Here is a 20615-nt window from a genome sequence, read left to right as displayed (position 1 = left end):
AAATCTGAAATTATTCTGCTCACTTTTGCATTCTTTGCATCTTTTTTGTGTTTGATCTTCCTTATCATTTTTCTGTAGATTTGATAGATGGTGTGATGACAGTTGGCTGCTTAAGTTCTTCAACAGTCAGATAACCCAGAATCTTAGATGCTGGAATTTTCTTAATCCAGAAGAACAAAGACCTATTTCCCCTAAAGATAAAATGATGTGGAATATACCACAAACCAACATGTTTCTGATGTTTTTCTATTACACTGATTTCACCATTGGTTATTATGGGTTAAGGATGTAAAGGTCGCTCTTCCGGGTTAATGTGTGCAGTATGTAAATAGGAAAAAGATGCAGGTCATAAATATATAGACACTTTTCTTTTCTCTTCAAAGAAAAAAAAACCTTTGATAGTGTTACTCAAGACTAAAATGTCTTGAAGGTGATTTTTTTTCTAACCCATCATCAGCTGGATGTCTGTGAGGAACTACCGCCCTCTAGTGGTGAACAGCTTCACATACTGAAAGCATGCAAAAGCAAAGAAAATTCAGATGCAGAAGGAACTTTTTGACTTTCCACCCGTACTCAATACTTGTGTTAGTGCTTTGCTAAAAAATGCATCATCCAATATAGTACAAAACAAGACAAAAAAAACAAACCTAATAGTAATTCAACTGGTTTCACACCAGAGTGTTTGCTCCAGTGTTGACATTCATTCAACTTCTGTAACTTTTCCACTGTTGATGTAATGAACGTAATTCCAGAAAAGCAGCCTTTGAAAGTAAATCAGCAGAGAAAAGCAGCTTTGTGTTTTTATGCAACACTTAACAAATGTGTTGCATATTGGTGCATAGCCAATATTATATAGAAAATTGTCACATGTAAACAGTTAAGGAGTTACAGCATGTTAGAGAATATTTGTTATTGTTGCGATTAATGAAATTCTATACAAAAAGATGTTAAAGAAATCAATATAACTAAGGTGATCCATGTTTAACAGAAAGAGACCATCCATGTATTGGAAAACTTGAAGGTTAACGTCTTGTAGACAACAAAAAGAACACTGTGTGTTTTTATTGAAAAATTAATTTAACACAATTTAACTTCACTGTTATGCAGGTTACTCCAGACGAGGAAAAACATAAAGAAAAATATCAACTTTTGAGCGGAAAACGTGTTGAAAATGGTCCGGAGCACCTACAGTACTGCAATCTTACTTTTCCTCCTCATATTATACCTCTAAACATAAAAAAGAACTTTTGAAAAATATTTGAACACAATAAGGATCGTTTAAACTGAAAGACATTTGACAAATTTGCAACAGAATTTGAAATCTGTATTTTCTCAGGTAAGTACATTGGTAAATTTTAAATGCTGAATTTTACAAACAATACAGATAAAAACATTTTTTTTCTTTTTTTCCTCTTTTTATATTCCAGGTTGATTCCACAGAAATGACCAGCTCAGACAGGAAGGACAATTTTATTGGTTTATATGTTCTCAGCTATATACATCCCTGCTATAATTTACAAAATAGCACGTATGTATTTACAAGTAACCCCTCTTTTGTCTGTGTCTTGTTGTATATTCTCCTTGGCTCGCTCTCTATTGTCACATCATGTGGAAACCTTCTTGTGATCACATCTGTCATTTATTTCAAACAGCTCCACACTCCCACTAACTACCTCATCCTTTCTCTAGCCGTTGCTGATCTGCTGGTTGGAGTTCTAGTCTTTCCTTTCAGTATGGCCGTCACTGTAAGCTCATGTGTGTATCATGAGGACCTTTTCTGCAAAATCCGTGACAGCTTTGACATCACTCTATGCACAGCTTCCATTCTGAACCTGTGCTGCATTTCCATTGACAGATACTATGCTGTGTGTCAGCCTTTGACATACAGAACAAGAATCACAGCTCAGGTAACTGCCATCATGATCCTGGTGAGCTGGGGCATCTCTGTGTTTATTGGGATCACCATTACAGTTGCTGGATTCAGTCAAGGTTCATGTGAGGAGAACTGTTCAAGTGAAGTTGTGGTGGCTAACTCTCTAGGACCAGTTTTCTCGTTTTACCTTCCTGCAATCATAATGCTCTGCATTTACTTTAAGATTTTGCTCGTAGCACAAAAACAGGTGAACAGCATCCAGAACACCAGCAGCTCAAAGAGTGAAGTTAGTAAGATGGAGCGAAAGGCCACAAAAACTCTGGCTATTGTCATGGGAGTGTTTCTTTTATGTCTTACTCCTTGTTTTATTTGTGTTGTTTTCCAGCCTTTGTTTGTCACCCCTCCCCAGATCCCTGTGATTGAAACACTAAACTGGCTCGCACTGTTAAACTCAATGCTGAACCCTTTAATCTATGCCTTCTTCTACAGCTGGTTCAGGTCAGCTTTCAGAATCATAATGTCTGGAAAAATCTTTCAAAGTTACTCAACTAGTGCACAATTATTCTGAAATTGTTAATGCTGCTCTTCTTACCATTTGGAATTTCAAATTAAGATTTAGACAGAATTTGCGCTCAGTGTATTTAAACATACATGAACAGTGACATATGTCTCAGAGGACGTTCGACTGGCCGTTCTGCATGTCAATCAAGTCGCTTCCCGTTAAGGATTTTGATTCGCTGACATTTCTTTTAGAAATATATTTTTATTTTTTTGGTTATTTCTTTTTGCTGGCCTGCAATCTACCCTCATGTCCTTGAAGATTGACTGGTCGATTGCGATCGACGTAATGAGCATCCCTGTTCTAACTAATGCAGTTTCAGTGCTGTGGTATTTTCAGAACCCTGACTGAAAATATTCAAGGTTGCTATTGTCCTGTAGGTGGCAGTAAAGCTGCTTAACTAAAACTCTTTCCAGGATTTTTGAAATAATGGGGCGATATTAATATTGGTATTAATATTAGTCTATAGTTGGCCAGATTGCTAGAAATGAAACTGGTCTTTTTTTTTTCTAGAGGTATTAATTGTAAATATGGATTCAGTATTTAGGGGGAAGGTTTCTATATTAATCCAGGAAGACATTTTTCTATCTTATTCTTTTTTTAAAGGGTTGGAAATGTGCAATGTTTTTTAGTTTCTATTAATCCTTTATTCATATAGATCAAATATGTAATAACTTTTAAATAAATGAGAACATTTATAATGTTTGAAAGCCGTTTTCTTGATTTGAGTTTTTATAATAGTATTATGAATAATATCTACATCAAACATCATTGAGATACATAAGTGAGCCGGTTAAGCTCGTGCTGGTTTGCAGCGCCTTCCGTCCGTGAAACCAGGGTTCCAATCCGGGCTGCTCCCTGTTCCCTTCTCTACTCCTGTGTGCCAGTGCCAAGCCCGGATTGTTTGAGAGGGTTGCGTCAGGAAGGGCATCCGGCATAAGCCACAGAGAATTTTGAAACCAAATTTTGAGTCTAGCACCAGCAGGCTTTTATTAGTTCCTAAATTCTAGGGGTTGTTTATGTTTACGTTTTTGTATGGCTTTCTTAGGGTTCAGTTCCAAACAAGATTCAAAATTGCAACAAATAATGGTAAACTCAAAAAATAAAATATTATACGTCTTCTTGGCTATTGACAAACCTCAGCTGTTTTTGTGTTTGTGGTGACTAATGTCATGGTTTGAGTTTGTTTTGTCTTGGTTTTTGCTTTAGTTCTTGTTCTGTCTTGTTTGGTTCTGTTTCCTGTTTTATTTTGAAAGGGATCCTGTCTTGTCGTGTCTTGAGTTGTACTTTTTGGTCCCCATCTGCCCTGATTGTGTTCACCTGTGTCTTGTCTGCCCTGTCTGTATATAAGTCTTGTCTCTGCCTTCCTCTTGTGCTGGTCCATTAACGTCTGGTCGTGTGTTTTACATCATTCCTGTCTAGCGTCCTCGTTTCATGTTCCTCGCCACGCCACAGTGAGTTTTTGTTTTGTTCTTGTCATCCTGCTCTGCAGCGCCTTTTGTCTGTTGGTCATTAAACCCTCTAGTACTGGAACCGTTTTGCCTCCCGTCTCTGCGTCTGGGTCCTACCGGCTCTCGAGCCTCCCTCACATGACAACTAACTCTAAAGTGCTTTCAAACATTGCATTACCACTGAGGCAAATTTCCATCTGGTCACCTGAAGTTTACCCCTGAGAGACAGCCCAGGTACCCAAAGGCCCAACAGTCATTTACATCTTCAGTAGAAGAGGCAAAGTAAACAATCATATCAAAGTAGATCTGTACTAAGCACAAATGATCATATTTAAACAGTAGTTAGTAGTTTAGGTATTTTTATTTTTCACATACATCGTTAAATTATTCAGTTGTTTCTAGCTTCAGTCATCTTGAAGCTTAAACAGTTGAAAATCTGTGCATCATCACCTCATTAAGAACACACTTCCTCTAATTTTTTTCATATTTACATTGTTTTATCATTTACATTTGTTAATTTACATTAATGTAGCTTTGACAGAACTTGTATTGTTTAAGTTATTTCTTTACATTATATTATTTTCTGCACAAAAGGACAAAAAGGATTACAAGTCACAAAATTCACAAAAAACTGAAAAGTTGTTCTTCAGAGTACAATTGCACAAAATTTCACACTAAAAACTATTCTGCACTTAATTTTGATTTTTGCACATCTCATTTAGAATTAAGACAAAACACACATTTCAAATAAGACACATTTTCTTCTTATTGCTTGCATATGCATTACTGTCAGGATTTATATCATGCTGTATGACTCTGAGGAACCGCTGTTGTTGCCGTGGCTCCTGGCCTGGGAAACCTGGTAAACATCTGGAAACAAAAACAAAACAAACAAAACAGTTGAGTAATTGAGATTTATAAAAAGGACAGATTTTGAATGAAAACTGACTTACTTCTTCTTCCACGGAGTTGGTTCACTAATCCACCAAAAGAAGACGTGCCTCCACTTGTGCTCTGAAAGACAAAACATGGCAAAGTCAGCTTAAAAAGGTTTGATTTTTGTATGTAACATAAATAATTATACTGGTGTCAATTTTGTCTAAATCCTGATTGCATTTCAGAACTTTTCCATAAATGACAGTTTTAAGAAATGCTTTTATTTTGAAGGCCTGTTTCAGCTTTCTGCTGCTTCTGCTCTTTTTCTCAATTGCATCGGGAAGCAAGGTAAGCACAGAATGTAGCTTGGGGAAATATTTAATGTAAAACATTGTTCTTGTGTCAGTTTAAGGTATTTTTGTAACTAGAGATGTCTGTATCAACTTTAACTATGTTCTGTGGGAAAGACCTGAGTTTTAAGAGGGATTCAGTAAATGTTCATTCAGTGAGTGAGGCGAGCATAGCCTAAAGGCCTGTGTGACTGAGATAATGTTGCCAACTCTTCAGTAAGTGAAGTAGCTGTTGGCTGACAGAGAAGTCACAATAGGATGTCATTGCCTAGCTAGCAAGCAATGTATTTGTTTGAACCTTTAAGGGAAAAAAACACACCATTGTGGTAAGGAAAAAAATGTGAGTCAAAACCATCATATTTATGTTCTGAACTCTGCAAATAAAGTACTATTTGGCTTAATGTTGATTTTACTATAAAATGGGTCATCATTATTCACTTGAAAACTTCAAAACGTTACCAGTATGTCAAATTCCTGCAGATTGTGCAGTTTAGTTTTGGTGAAACCAGGTTAATGTTTATAATCATCCACAGCTGTTTTTAACTATTGTATTTAAAGATCCATGCTGATGCAAATGTTTTCTGTTTTGGTGTTTATTGTATGTTCTTATAGTATTTTTCTCATGATGAAGGACATAAATTAAGATTCAAATTTCATTTGTGAGTTTTTCTTTACTTATATTGGGGTAAATGAGGTAGTATTACATTATTTCTGGAAAAGGTTAAAAAGAAAACAAACTGTTCTGTGACATAAAAAGAAGTCCCCCCCTGCCCCCTGGTGAAAAAATACAACTGCATGTAATGTATACATTGTTTTACTGACTTACTGTTGTCGAAATGAAGTTTATAGAAGGAGTTCTGCTTGAGGGAACTGAACGAATCTGTGTAGAAACAGTGTGATATCATTAGTAATGTCATCTTAAACTTTAAACAACTAAATAAAACAGACATTTGACACATTTCTGGTAGACTTCATGCGATATTTCTACTTTTCATTGATTTGGGGTTAAATCTGAAAAGAATTAAAACAAAGTCTTTAATGTTTGGCATGTCAAATTGGCAAAAATCTTTTTTTTTTTTTACAGCTGTAATGATTTATTAAAATAAAACGTGAACTTTACTATTAATAGCAAAATGATGTGATTTGTTTTGTCTTTATACGGCCCCCTCTGACCCAACCTACCTTGGAATCAAACAAGGTGCCAAACACCAGAATGAAGAAACCCTGTGGAGAGTCAAACATGTTTACATTAACAAAGTGTGGACAAAAAAACACCCAAAATATTGAAACATTTGTAAAAATATGCTGCCTTTTATCTTTAAATGTATAAATACCTGCAGGGAATTAAAGAATGCGAAGGCTATGTGGATTCCTTTTCCTCTTGGAGAAACCATTGTTCCAATCCCCAGGGCCCAAGTCAGTCCAAATAAAGGTGTCAGGATGGCCAGACATCTTAGAATAACTACAAAGCTGTTCTTCTCATCCGGCTGGATGGTGTTTGCTGAAGTTCTTCTCATCATTTTGTACAAAACCACAATTACAACTATAATGTTGATCACAACTATAACCAGGGCTGGAATGACCAATGACAGAAGGGCTTTAGACTCAGTCCAGTTAAGCCAGCAAATGTAATTTTTCCTGATGTATGTTTGACTTGGTGCTGTAGCAGCAACAGTGGTAACAGCAATAATCAGAGGGCAACCATAGCCTATAACAAAGCCTATAGCTATCATGAGGGACTTTGACATGTGGGATAAAACCATCACTGTCCTGTAGAAGAGCAGAAGGCCTGATACGAGCATCCAGAAGAACAGAGCAAGGTAGAAGAAGTGCATAAAAAATGTCACTGCACTGCATTGTCCAATCAGAACTTTAAAGTCTCCATCTTTGTTATCAAGGGCCTTCTGTGAGTAAGAGGCTGCAATGATGAAACAAATGTCTGCGATCAACAGAGACAGGGCTGTGTTAACAATAGAGATGTGACGCATCAAGTCAGTGCTGTTTTTGGTGACAGCTTTCCATACATATCCCTCTATGATGAGACATATGACGAGGCTTGCCAGAGATATTCCAACTCCAATGTAGGTGATTATGTCCAGGATGTCTCTTTTATCTTCAGGGATGCTTGTTGCCATGAGAATCGAGAAGGATGTTAGGTGGGTACAGTTGCAGGTTACTCTATCGTTAATTCTAGAAACAAACTTGCATCCTTCATCATCCCAGGCACCAAAGTTTTCTAAGAGCGTGAAATTCCAGAAGACACACTGTGTTTCCTGGCTCAGGGTTTCATTCAAGGTTTGGAATTCAAAACTGACATTTTGAACAGTTTGATTTACTTTGACAAGAACCACAGCTGCATTGATAGCACGATTTGCATTGTTTGGGTTAGATGTTCCATTACTGGTTCCATTAAAGAGACTTAAGTCAAAGGATGAGTTTCGAGCTGGCATGACATTATTAAAGGTGCTCATAATGATGATGGTCATTAAACTATCATTGTCAAAAAAACCATCATTGTCTGAGATTTTCAAGGAAACTGTGGAATTTGGAGATTCAAAGTTAGTAGCATTTGTTCTGATGAGATGAATTTGTTCAGTGGAGATATCAGCCGTCCCACTCAAGGATCCTGAGAGTGTCTCCAGTGATTCCAGTAATTTTGAACCAGCATTATTGTTTCTATCTTTATTCAGGGTTTCCCAGGACTCTTTGACGCCATCATCTGCGAGGACATCAATGGTCTGTAGCACATTCTGTAAATCAGACATTTCATAGTTAGAGCAAAACCCCATTAAACCTTTGGGGTCTTCTAATTGCAGTCAACTAAAAGATAGACTCTTACCCTCATGACATCTGTAGTGACAGAAGTTGACACATTTGCGATGGTAGTTAGAATGTTGACAATAGTAGATACGCTCTTAGATGACTTTGCAATTTCAGTTTTACTATCATTAACAGCCTTTTGGAGATCACTTGAAAAAGTCTGTACATTTTCTTGCACCAGTTCCTAAAAGAACAAAGATTGAAAAAAAAAAAGTAACCAGAACTTACCACCAAACCACATGGAAGTAAAATAAACAACTGTCTCCTGGTCTTGCAAAAAATCTGTATGCAGTTGGGATAAGAGCTTACTGACTAAAACACTTAGGGTATTTTTTCTTTTTTTCTGTCAATCATGTGCAACAGACCTTGTTGTTGAGGTATGTTCTGTCATACTTGCATAATTAAAAGAGACATGTTTGATTGGCTTTATATTTTTATGTGTAGCAAAAAATAAGATAAAAAAAATTTAATATAACTGCAGTTGCAGAAATAAAATTTCCTGATGAGGGTCTGAGCGCTGAAACATCACAATTCATTTCACTTTAGCAAGGCTGAATGGTGTTCAAGGATTCTTTTTCTTTTGGTTAATTGAAACTTGTAATCTAAAAATTACAAATCTGTAGAGCATTAAAAAGAATGTTGAAAATTCTTTATTTTAAAAGATAAAATGCAAGAAAGTGCTGGTGGAAAGTATGTATTCATTCTAAATGTTGATGCTATATTTGTTACAGAAAAATTACTTACCGTTGACTTATCAAATAAATCAGTTATTACGGTTAGAATGCAGTTGTCTTCAATGAGTTCCCACTTATTTCCTTTACATATGGCTTTTTTTCTTCCTTTTTGACCTTCTGGACATGCAACATCTGCTATGGAACCTTCTTTTCCGTCCCCGTATATATCACCCGTGCATGTAGGAGCTTAAGACATAGAGTTGTTTGGTTAATGGGGCAGTAAAAGAACAAATTGTGAACATGTTTTCAACATTTACCTCCTTTAAAGAATTTCAGTGTTGTTGTTTTTTCGTACCCATCGTATTCATTAACTTTACATGTGAATGTTATGTCATCGCAGCTGGTTATTGTATATTCGTTGTTGATGCAGTATTCATCAGGAGAGCTTGTAGTTCCTAAAATTAGGTGATTTTATTAAATTGGAAACAGTCTTTTCCATTATCCTATAATTGAAATTTCAACAACTGTGAATCATATTTACTTGATATTTGTACGCTTGATGGAGGCTGAGCCCAGGTGATGTTATAGATTGGCTGAACACAACAACTAAGGTTTGCTTTATTTCCCACATTGCACTCAATGTTTTTTACTGTGACCACCTTTACATCAGGAGCTGCTTGAATATTAACTTTTTCAACAGTTCCATTTTGGTAAAACTCAAAGTTTGTTCCTTTGAGGACACATTCATAAAGCCCTGTAATTAAAAACAAAAGAGTTTGGATTTTAGTAATATCAAAACTTTAGTTACCTTTCTAAAATATTATGCTTAAGCATTCTATAAAAATTGTTTGGGCACTTAAATTGTAAAATGTACAAGTATTTTTCAAGTAAAAAAAAATTTTCTACTTACCAGCATCGAAAGGATTGACATTGTTTACAGTAAGTATAGAAGTGTTACTGCGAGTAGTAAAGGTCCGACGTCCTGGTGAAATGTTTATGTTTTCAAATTTCCACTCAGCACTGTTAATATTTCCTACAATGTCAAGTAAATCACCCTTAGGAGGTCCACATATCAACGTCATTGTTGTATTAGTTAGGTAGGTAGAATTGAATTTAATCTTGGTGGAACCTTGGGATAATAATAAATTACTGTTATGGTTTTACACTTAATTGTTCAGTTCCTGCCTTCTTATTGTTGAGAAAGAAGACAAACCAGCCCTTACTTCTATACTGTGCAGTAGACTTCAGTACAGGAGCAATAGACTTTAAAGTGTTTTTGAGGTCTTTGTTTGCTTCAGTAATTTGTGTTGCAGAATCCTCTGCTGTTGAAATGACAAAATCTGAAATAACACTTCCTTGTCTAAGAAATAAAAAAACACACACGCAAAAAATAAAAATGAAATTCTATATGTGATGCCAAGTATTTAGAATGTTAAAAGTTCATTTTAGGAAATGTACATACCTGAATCCTGTCACGGTCACTCCGACAAACCCGTTGATAGAGCTGTACTGTTTCTTTAGCTGTGGCATTATGGTTTTAGGAAACAACAATGTGAACAAATATGAACCTTAGTTTATGTTAATCAACTGTAGTTACTATAGCACTTCTCATACATAAAACTAACACAGGGCATCCCAGAATAAAATAATAAAGTAAAGGAAAATAAAAGCCTGTAATTCATATCCCATATCCAGTTGCGCATAATAATTCATAGGAAAAATGATAAAAAATTGACAAAAGAATCGTAGAAAAAAATCAAAGTACATTCATGAAAAGGCTGAAAGTTTTAACGTTTTTACTAAATGCACTCACCTCTGTAGTAATATTTTTTTCTAGACTTTGGTATGCAGAGCTTGTCTTATCGTTGAACTCATTTCTGAACACCATGTCAAATGTGACTGACACTGCAATGTCAATTGCTGTTTGAAATAAGTGAAAAGTACAATGAAATATTTATTTTAAAGGTAAACATTTAAAAACAATTTTCAAAAGTTCACAAAAACCTGATATACCGGTAATTAGCCTGTTTTTACATGTGAACTAAAAAAAGACTGTAATCAGAGAAATAAAAAATTGTTGAAACAAAATTGTGTAACTCATAGAAATAAATCTACCTTTGTGTAAAATCGTTTTTTTTCTGCATTGAATTTGATTAAAGTTTTGACCATTTGTAAACTATCTAAAAGTTATTCAATAACACAGTCTTACCTGTAAAAGAAGGGGTAAAGGTAGTGGGCTTAATTGTTGTAAATGTGGCTGTTGTGATAGCCTCCGTAGTGGTAGTCGTGGTAGCCTTGGTAGTAGTAGTAGTGGTATTATTTATGGTGGTAGTCGTGGTAGCCTTTGTGGTGGTAGTTGTTGTAGCTGTAGCGGTGGTAGTTGTAGCAATAGTTTCTGTTGTGTTATTCATAGGCTTAGTGGTCGTAGTGGGCACTGTTGAAGTAGTAGTAGTGGCTGTAGTAGTTGTTGTAGTGGGAATAAGTGCAGTGGTTGGCACTTTGTCAGAGGTGAGAAGTGTGGGAATTGCCGTTGTTGGTTCTTTGATTGTGTTAGGAATAACTGTGACAACCTTAATAGTTGGTTTTTCACTTGTGGTAGGAATGACTGTGGGATTTACAGTTGTTATTGGTCCGGTTGTGGTTGCCCTAAGTGTTGAAGTTGCAGTAGTTGGTTCATCGGTCTTTGTAAGAAAACCTGTAGAAACTTCTCTGGTTGTTGCTTCAACTGTACTAGGAATAAATATGGTAATTGGTGACATTTGTGTTTCTGCTGTAGAAATAACTGTTGAAGCTGGAGTTGTTGTTTCCTTTGTTGTTGTAGTAATGCTTGTTAAAAATGCAGTAGTTGGTTCTTTGGTTATGGTATGAATAACTGTGGAAATTGCATTACTTGTTGCTTCAGTTGTGGCAGAAATAACTGTAGTTACTGCTGGCGTTTGTGTTTCAGTTGTTTCACCAGTTGTGGTTGGAATAATTGCAGTAATTGGTTCTTCAGTTGTGGTAGGAATTACTGTGGAAACTGCATTTGTAGTCGCTTCGGTTGGGATAGGACTAACCATAGTAACTGAAGGAGTTTGTGTTTTGGTTGTAGTAGGAATAGCTGTGGATCTTGCATTTGTTATTTCTTTGGTTGTGGCGCTGATAACTGTGGAAATTGATGTAGTTGGTTCTTCAGTTATAGAAGGAATATCAGTGGAAATTGCAACAGTTTGAGTTGTGGGGAACCCTGTGGATATTACAGTAGTTGTTTCTTTTCTTGTGGTGGATGTAACTGTGGAATTGGCAGTTGTCGGTTCTCTGGGTGTGGTGGGGATTCCAATAGAAAATCTTGTAGTTGGCGTAGGGGACATAATAGGAGTCGTCAAACTGTAAGTTGTTTCTGTGGTGTTGACTGATGTTAAGTCATTAGCTCCCGTGGTTCTGAAACTTTGGCTAGTCCAAGCAGTTGCTGAAAATGCAGAGTTTAGATACAACTTTATAATGATTCTCCATTAACCTTTAAAGTACACATATATTCATGTTCTCTTGATTTACAAGTGCAACATTTGACTTAAAAATAATGTAGAAATCAATTATAGAGTGTTTTACTTTGGTTAAAAATAGAAAATATATTTATAGTGTGTATCACTGGACTGAAGGGATATTTTGTTTTACCTGTTGCTGGTGGAGTTGTTGGGTTATCTTGACAGGCAGTAAGGTCTGAAAAAGAGAAAAGTTTTAAATAGGAATAAAGGTAATTAGTCTACCAATCATCTATCCATGTTATGCTGCTCAACCAATGAGATAAATATTCCCTTCAGCATGTCTTATTTCTTTCTTGGAGGGACATGAACGGACTGAGGTACCTGTCAGCTGCGTGACGACTCCCTAAGCTTAATGGCATCCGAGAGCCACTTTATCAGTTGTGGTTACATTGGAGGGGGAGGACATTTCGGCCGCCTTTACACTGCAGGTCTTGATGCTCATATCCGATTTTCTGACTATATCCGATTTTTTTGACGATCCGCTTGCATCATCTTTTAAAAGTGACCCGTATCTGATTTTTGCATTTACACTATACAATGCTGAAACTATCAAACGTGGACGTTCTGAGGACTACGTGGCAGTATTTCTGCATTCCGCGGACCTCTTTCGTACTTTTGTGATTGCGGTTGTCATGGAGGCAAGGCTGCGACGGAAGGAGGCGTTGCCTTGGGCGCTCCAGAGGGGATGCACGGGGATGTAAAAAGGACGGGCTGGTCGGCCGTCTTATGTGCTCTCTCTGAGTTTTGAATGAGGAAGTGTTTGCAGACGTTGTGCTGTCCGAACAGTTTGATCCAAGTGTTGAACCTTTCCTGCGCGATGACTTCTCGTTTCTGACCGTAGTCAGAAACGCACGGGGAGATTTCCTCTTTTCCGTTCTGAACCCTCAGCCTCCAGAGTGGGCTAAGAAAGACTCCAAAACTTTTGGGGGAGACACCTTATTTTTAATTTACGGTTCTCCGACAGTCCCCCGTTCCGCACTCACCCCCCCCCCTCTCTCCTTACACACACACACACGCAAGCACGCGTGCGCGCGCTCACACACACACGGTCCCCATCATACACGCCCCCCAAAGAAATAAACGGTTTCTAGCCTGTTCCATAGCAACGGTGTCCCGCTTCATTAGTTACCGTTTGCGTCCGGACCGGACATAACAGCGGTTTCCAACTACGGTCTAAAGCCTGAGGCTGAAAGGTAACACGCTGACAGCAAAATCAGCGCACAAAAAGCATCTTAATAAGTCATGTGATCTCAGTTGGTGGTGTCCTGAGTTGCCATCACTGACGTACGACTCGCATTTACTGGGGAATATCCGATCTGTCTGCTTACATGGCACACGCAAATGCACGTATCCGATTCGTTTCCGATTTATTTCCACATATGAGAGAGGCCTGTATCCGATCTGAGAAAAACGGAATCCATGCGCTTTTGTCCTGCTTACACATTCACCGATCATATCCGATCTTTGCCAAATGAGAGGAAAAAATCTGAATTGGGTCACTTGAACCATGCAGTGTAAAGTCGGCCTTCCACTCGACACCAGATGGAGATTTCCGTACTTAACTGGCCGACCACCCACTTTTGATAAATGTGACAGTGGTAGAGTTCAACCTGTCACACAGTTGTGCCTTAGAGCCCAAACTGATCTTACAAGCAAGCCTGACTACCTAACCCATACCAATAAACGTGTGCAAGTTAAGGCTCCTTTCCATTTCCTAATTCCTGTACCTTTTGCCAGCGGCTGTGTCTACAAATTAGAGTATTGAGGGATCTGCATTTGACCATCACCCAAATCTAACAGCTGAAGCCCCTTGTGATTCTTTTTGTAGGTGGTGGTCCAACAGAAAATCAATGTCATACATTTTGTATTTGGATGTTTCCCCAAAAGGCACATTGTTAACAGTCAAGTGTTATGTCAGAAAGCTGGGTAATGAGGTGCTTGTCTGCAAGCTTTGGTGTTGGGCTTGGATGTAGGGCAGAAACCCAACAGTATGGAAAACATTAGGTTTTCTAGTGTAGTCTACTGTATTATGTTGTATCCAGGGATTCTAAAATATGTTTATTCTAATTAGTCAAGTAGGACCTATGGGATTACATCTCTGCCATAAATTGAAAGGGCGTAAAGACAACTGAGGGGGCGTATTTAGGAACTGAGTGAGGGAACCTTACAACCGTTGTGACGCAATTCTGACCAAGCGACCCCGTATTTTACAATTGCACGGCTGCAATCCTAACCGAGCAGTGATCCCGTGCGGTCAGATCCTTTTTGCGCGCTCACCTGGATTTAGGCTCATTGTTAAGGGGGCGTTTTTGTCACTTGTGGGGCGGTGTTCAAGGGTGTGTTTGTCACTTAGGGGCATGAACTTTCTGTTTAATCTAATTAGCCAAATTTGCATGTCTTATCGGTGAGACAGAGGGGCGGGACTTTCATTTTTCAGAGCGGGGGGGGGGGGGGGGGGGGCTAACAGGCGCCACTGGAGCTGCATATGTCTCTCTGCCTTTTATCATATTTTATATATAAAGTACTTTCACAACCATAAGGTGAAAGTCTTACATTTTCTCCTAAATGTACAGAGCGGCCCTAATGTGTTGTTGTGTGACTTCGGTAAAAAGGATCTAGGAGAGAACAGCATGAGAATGGTACGGAGAGAGGTGAGGACGTGAAAGAAGACCTCCCTCCCCCATAGAACAAAGGTGCAGATAAGAGCATAATGCAGAACAGATTAGTTTTGGAAACTCTGGAAATGCAAAGAGACACGATTATGAGGCACAGTTTAAACTGCAAACTATCAGCTACGCAGAGGAACACGGGAATCAAGCAGCTGCAGTTCTGATAAATTAGATCATCACAGATTCGGACTTCCTGCTTCAATAACTCTCCTGATCAACGTTCAAATGTGTCAGCAAGTATCTCAATCATTTTGTATTAACACAGAGAGTGAAATGCAAAAGCATTTCTAAAGAAAAAAGATCGTTTTTATTGCCTTTTAATCGGAATTGTTCATTTCAAGCAGTGAAATGAAAGGGCAGCGTACAGGCTGTCAAGGGACCGTCAAATCAATAAACTTTTAAAAAGCAAATACATGTCTATATTTATATGAACTGGTAATGAAGACTCGTCAGCATAGTCATGCTAAATTATTATTATTATACTAAATTTTGTTAAAAAGTCAACCTCTATTTTATTGCTTATCTTCTTTCTCTTTCGGCTTTTTCCCATCAGGGGTCGCCACAGCGAACAAGTCGCATGGTTTACTTGGCAATGTTTTACGCCGGATGCCCTTCCTGACGCAACCTTCTCAAAGCAATCGGGCTTGGGACCGGTAGAGAAGGGAACAGGGAGCAGCCCGGATTCGAACCCAGGTTTCACGGACGGAAGGCGCCGCAAACCAGCACGAGCTATAGTTTTTAAAATTTAATAGAGATATGAATTATAACATAAATGCACAATAGCTCTGAAGATACTAAAGCTTCTGTCACCAAACCTCCTGTACTGACTAATCATAACCTCATTGTCCTACTGCAAAGATATGTCATAATTCACGCCGTTTGTTGTTAGGAATTTTTCATATTAAAATATTGATCAGATTTGGTCAAAAATGCTCAATAGCTTTGAAGATGCTGTAGTTACTGACACAAAACCTGTACTAACTAATTGTGCAAAAAAAATTATAGCATCTTCAGAGCTATTGAGCATTTTTGACCAAATTGGATCCATTAGTAAATATGAAAAATTCCTAAAAATAAACAAAGTGTTTATTTAATTCTTTTTTTTAGAATGACAATAAGGTCATTATTAGTCCGTACAGAAGGTTTGGTGACAGTAGCTTCAGTATCTTCATAACTACTGTCATCATTAGTCATGATTTATATCTAATAAAATTTTAAAAAGTATATGCAACAAGATAAAATAAAGATGGACTTTCCTACAAAATATTTATTGTAACACAAATATGCTTTTTAATAATTTTACGATTTTTTTGTGAGGTTATTGTTTTTCACACAGTGGTGTTTCACAGTTCACAGAGGTTACACTTTGTTGACGGTCCCTTGGCAGCCGGCTGCTGCATGTCTGCATTCACAGCTTAAAGCGAACAATTCTGTTTAAAAGGCAAAAAACGATCTTTTTTCTTCAGAAATGCATTTGTGGTTCACTCTCTGTGTTAATACAAAAGGATTGAGATACTTGCTGACACATTTGAACGTTGATCAGAAGAGTTATTGAAGCAGGAAGTCAGAATCTGTGAAGATCTTTCTAACTTATCGAACCTCAGCTGCCAGAGAATTTAAAATGATGAATCCATGGTTCGCAAGTGAGGACACTGGAAAACCAACTCCGACAAGACAAGAAGACGCAGCAGCAGCTGAGTTTCCGCGAAAAGGAAAGGCCTGTGTTGGAAGAACAACTTGAGGCTGAGCGCTGCAACTTCCAGCAGGTGACCGTGAAAAGCTGTCCATCCTCCCCCCTTACCAGGAAGTAGGGCCGGCGAGTTACGCTGCACTTTGGGACTGCAGGACTTAAACTTGGCCTGAGGTGTGTGCTTTCACTGTTCTTTGGAGCCGCATGGCAAAGAGACGGGCTCTGATGATGAGGAAAGGGAAGCTGGCGTGTCTGATAGAAATGTAGCCCAGCTGTTTCAGATACAGAAGATGAGGACTTTGATGGATGTTAAATGCTGATTGATGACTTAAAAAATAAATCACAACCAAATCAGTTTTGCACTCGCTCCCTTTTTGAAACACACACCAGCACGTTTTACCGGTATGTCATGTCTGCTGACGTTAAATACAGAAAAAACACTCAAAATTGAAACTGCGCCATTTAATCCAGTGCTGTTGTATTGTAAGGAGAGGAGGGGGTTATGGAGGGGGTTTGACGATCACAGTTAGAAATGTTGGCTCTTTGTGTCAAACTTGCCCCCCCCCCCCGTGTTAGAGGCATACACAGAAAACAACGGCAGATGTAACGTGGATTAAAACATTAACGAACGCCCCAAAACCAAGGTAAGAAAGTTCAGCTGTTTTTTTTTGCACTGTAAATATTTCTCATGTGAATTTCACTGCATTTGTTACTGTTTTAATGCTTTTAATCCATGTTACAGCCGCCGTTCCTTTTCTATTAAAGCCCCAAAATGAAAGTCCCGCCCCACTGCTTGACATGGAAATTTTAGCCAATCAGATCAACCAGAAAGGTTCCTGCCCCCAAGTGACAAAAACGCCCCCGTAACACTGAGCCTAAATCCAGGTGAGCGCGCAAAAAGGATCTGACCGCACGGGATCACTGCTTAGTTAAGATTGCAGCCGTGCAATTATAAAATACGGGTTGATTTTGCACTATTAATAAGCCAAGCCTCGAACTTTATAAATGTACTGCTCTGCACAAAACATTAAAAGTTAAATGAAAGCAATCCCAGTAAAAATCACAAACATAACATGAAAGTAAAATATATAAGAAAACTTTTGTCAATTTTGTTCATAGAATTAATGCGGTTTCTAATCTTATTGTTGGATTTTGTTTTTTGGTTTCACACTCTTACTGAGTTGATCCAGAGACTGACAAAAGTGTCCATCAGGAGGAATGGCATTTATGCATCCACATGGGTTTTCAGAGACCTGGTCACATGAGCCATACGTCTGACACTGGTCACATGACCACAGGTACTGATCCTCACATCTGCACTGGTAACCATAGCTGACAGGAGAACAAACTGCAGACAGATATGGAAAACAAATTATTCACATAACAGTTTTTTTTTTATGTTTTATGTTCATTTTAATATCTCTATAGAATTTTAAAATGTTTAAATCCTAACACATTCCTAAAGTGTAAATGTTCTGAATACGAGTCTTGTGGCAGTTTTTACACTGCCACATCATGTTTGCAACAGTGTAGCTTTTTTATTCTTTCTATGACAGTGTCACACAAAAAGTTTGGCAAATTAAATTTCAATTGGCAAAGCACATTTGAAAATGTAGCAGCAGAATAAAAGAGGCAGAAAACGTAATATGAGGTGATAATATAGATAAATAAAAAAGGGTTTACTAATCAAATGGAGGATTTCCATGACTTATTTCTATTTTGAGAAAATATGTCAATTTCCAAATGTGTTTACAAATCATAATATTTATCAACCAATTAACAACAATACAGTACAGACCAAATGTTTGGACACACCTTCCCATTCATTTGAATAAGAAGGTGTGTCCAAACTTTTGGTCTGTACTGTATATGTACAATATATCTTATAAAGTACAATTTCCAATGTGGAATTACACAAGACTTTGCTGTGTAATTTATCTATTTGTAAATTTGTTGGTTTTTCAGAAATTCCTCAAAAAGCTTTATTGCTTCTACAGCGACTGTCCTGGTCCTTCATACAGTCCTACCTGTAGAAATGTTGGCCCGACTTATCCGTATCCGTCTGTTCAAGCTGGGTAGGTCTGTGAGGTTTCCCAGAATGCTCCTCAGCTTATCTATTACTGTAATGTCTGTGGTGTTCAGCTCAACAGAAACCCGGTAGTTATAAACAGGTGCGGGGAGCTCTGGAGGGTGACATTCAACACATTATTAATCTGTCATTAAGATTTGATGGCTTAGTGAACAAAAGTTCAATTTTCTTTTAGTTACCTGTCATAGTTGTTACATCTTCAGTAGTTGTAATGAAATCTGTGGAAACGGAACATTCATCAAAAGTCATGAAGCATGCGGATAATAAGTTTTTAATATCAAATCCATTTTAAGTCCATTAAAATATTTTTTTATTTGCCTAAAGGCACTAAAGGCCTTGCTCAGGGTGGTGGAAGACCGTAATTGACTTTTTTATAAATGTTTTTATCTTGCATTTTGCTGCCACATTTGTGTTTATTTAAAAGACTTCAGTGGCAACAAGAGATAAATCTTAAAATAATTGAAATATAAAGTAAGCTACACGCAGTGAACAAATAATAAAAACGACATGTTCATGGAGCTGTTTATATATATATATATATATATATATATATATATATATATATATATATGTGTGTGTGTATATATATGTGTGTGTGTATGTGTTAAACATTGTTAAAAGACTTTGCAACAAAAAACAGACCAAACCATGTCTTTACGAAAACGGTTTTGATTAGTAAACATTTAGAAAAAAATTAGGAGGGTTATTAAGAGGAAGTCATTCAGTCACCTGTCATAATTGTTGTCACGTCAGGCGTTGTAAAAATTTTAGCGGTAACTGACGGAGAATCTAAAGAAATGGAAAGACAAAAACAAAATCTAATTGTAAATCTTTTTTTCATGTTGCAGACAAATTAAAATGAATGATTAGTTTAAATACTGGAGATCAATTTGTAAAATATATTGAATACATGTAAAGGAAATGTAAATAGACATTTCAAATGTAAAGGAAAGACAGATGGAAAAAAAGTATCAAACATTAAAGTTAAATTCTTAAAACTTCTTTCAGTTAATATAAAGACTCACATAAAGACCAACTTTAAGCTGTTACAGTCATATCTTTATCATTATTTTATGGTGACTTACTTGATGAAAATGTCCTAGGAGTTGCAGTTGGACAAACTGTAAAATCTAAAAAAAGAAAACAGAAAACTCTCAACAAATATTTAGCTAAATCAAATCATGTTAGGCTTAGAAGAGTTATTATTATTATTTGTAGTTTGCCAAAAAAAAAAAAAAAAAAAACATCAGCCAAAAGTCCTATTAGGTTACGGTAAACAAAAATTCCGTCCTTTGTCAATTTTTTTAGAGGAACATCTTTTTCTTGTAGATTTATTGACGAAAAATTGTTTTTTTATGGATGTAAAAATTATCTTCATCTTTGTCGAAAACTGTTAACAGCAACGTTTATAAACTCAATTTGCCAAAATTACATAAAGAAGTTTGGTACAATTAGCTAAATAAATCCAATTCAAACTTCTTACTGTGTTGAACCAGAGACTGGCAGAAGTTTCTGTCAGAAGGAATGGCGTTGATGCATCCACATGAGTCTGCAGAGATCTGGTCACATGCTCCATACATCAGACACTGGTCACATGACCACCGATACTGGTCCTCACAAATGCACCGGTAACCATCTCTGATTGGAGAACAAACTGCAGACAAATGTGGAGGACATCAGCATGATCCAAGAAACTTTTTTGAAATTGTTGCAAACATGAAAGAACTTCAGTTTAGTCATTTGTATCTGTTGAACTAAACTACAAGAAATAAAAACCACTTAACATGTTGACACAAATCCTTGACTATTCCTTCATTCTGTCATTAGATTTACCTGTAGAAATGTTGGCCTGATTGATCTGAGTGTCTCCATTGATGCTGAGCGGGTAACTGATGTTTCCCAGAATGCTTCTCATCGTGTTGATTGCTGTCAATAATGTGGTGTTCAGCTCAACAGAAATCACATCTGTATTAGCAGTTTGTGGATCTTCAGGAAAAAAAAGATAAAGCAGGCTGGTTAGACACAGTTGTCTGGTAAAGA

At 37.3% G+C, this 20615-nt stretch overlaps 2 protein-coding genes across 3 annotated transcripts; one reads left to right on the top strand and one right to left on the bottom strand.

Annotated features, from left to right (window-relative positions):
* The first annotated feature begins 1661 nt into the window (after positions 1–1661).
* Positions 1662–4006, top strand: LOC110014112 (trace amine-associated receptor 1-like). Its single transcript, XM_078942789.1, has one exon. It carries the CDS (start codon positions 1734–1736, stop codon positions 2439–2441), a length of 708 nt encoding a protein of 235 aa, XP_078798915.1. The 5' UTR covers positions 1662–1733; the 3' UTR covers positions 2442–4006.
* A 219-nt stretch (positions 4007–4225) lies between these two features.
* LOC144981324 (uncharacterized) lies at positions 4226–20573 on the bottom strand. 2 transcript variants are annotated; one of them, XM_078942696.1, is made up of 22 exons: positions 20409–20573; positions 20059–20229; positions 19661–19705; positions 19305–19364; positions 18755–18793; positions 18514–18669; positions 17664–17834; positions 12258–12302; positions 10813–12051; positions 10417–10523; positions 10066–10124; positions 9827–9963; positions 9514–9732; positions 9145–9357; positions 8921–9058; positions 8674–8849; positions 7949–8113; positions 6444–7859; positions 6292–6333; positions 5936–5989; positions 4837–4897; positions 4226–4753 (listed from the first exon to the last, which is right to left on the bottom strand). In XM_078942696.1, exons 1-22 carry the CDS (start codon positions 20488–20490, stop codon positions 4680–4682), a joined length of 4869 nt encoding a protein of 1622 aa, XP_078798822.1. In that variant the 5' UTR covers positions 20491–20573; the 3' UTR covers positions 4226–4679. The 2 variants fall into 2 exon arrangements, with proteins under 2 accessions (XP_078798822.1, XP_078798823.1); XM_078942697.1 differs by having other exon boundaries at positions 9514–9636.
* Between the last annotated feature and the right edge of the window lie 42 nt (positions 20574–20615).

Source organism: Oryzias latipes, chromosome 24 (assembly GCF_053564925.1).
Source record: "Oryzias latipes strain Hd-rR chromosome 24, Olatipes_Hd-rR_3.1".
NCBI classification, from domain to species: domain Eukaryota; kingdom Metazoa; phylum Chordata; class Actinopteri; order Beloniformes; family Adrianichthyidae; genus Oryzias; species Oryzias latipes.
Note: the sequence above shows the minus strand (reverse complement) of the source record. Positions and strands in the feature narration are given on the sequence as shown.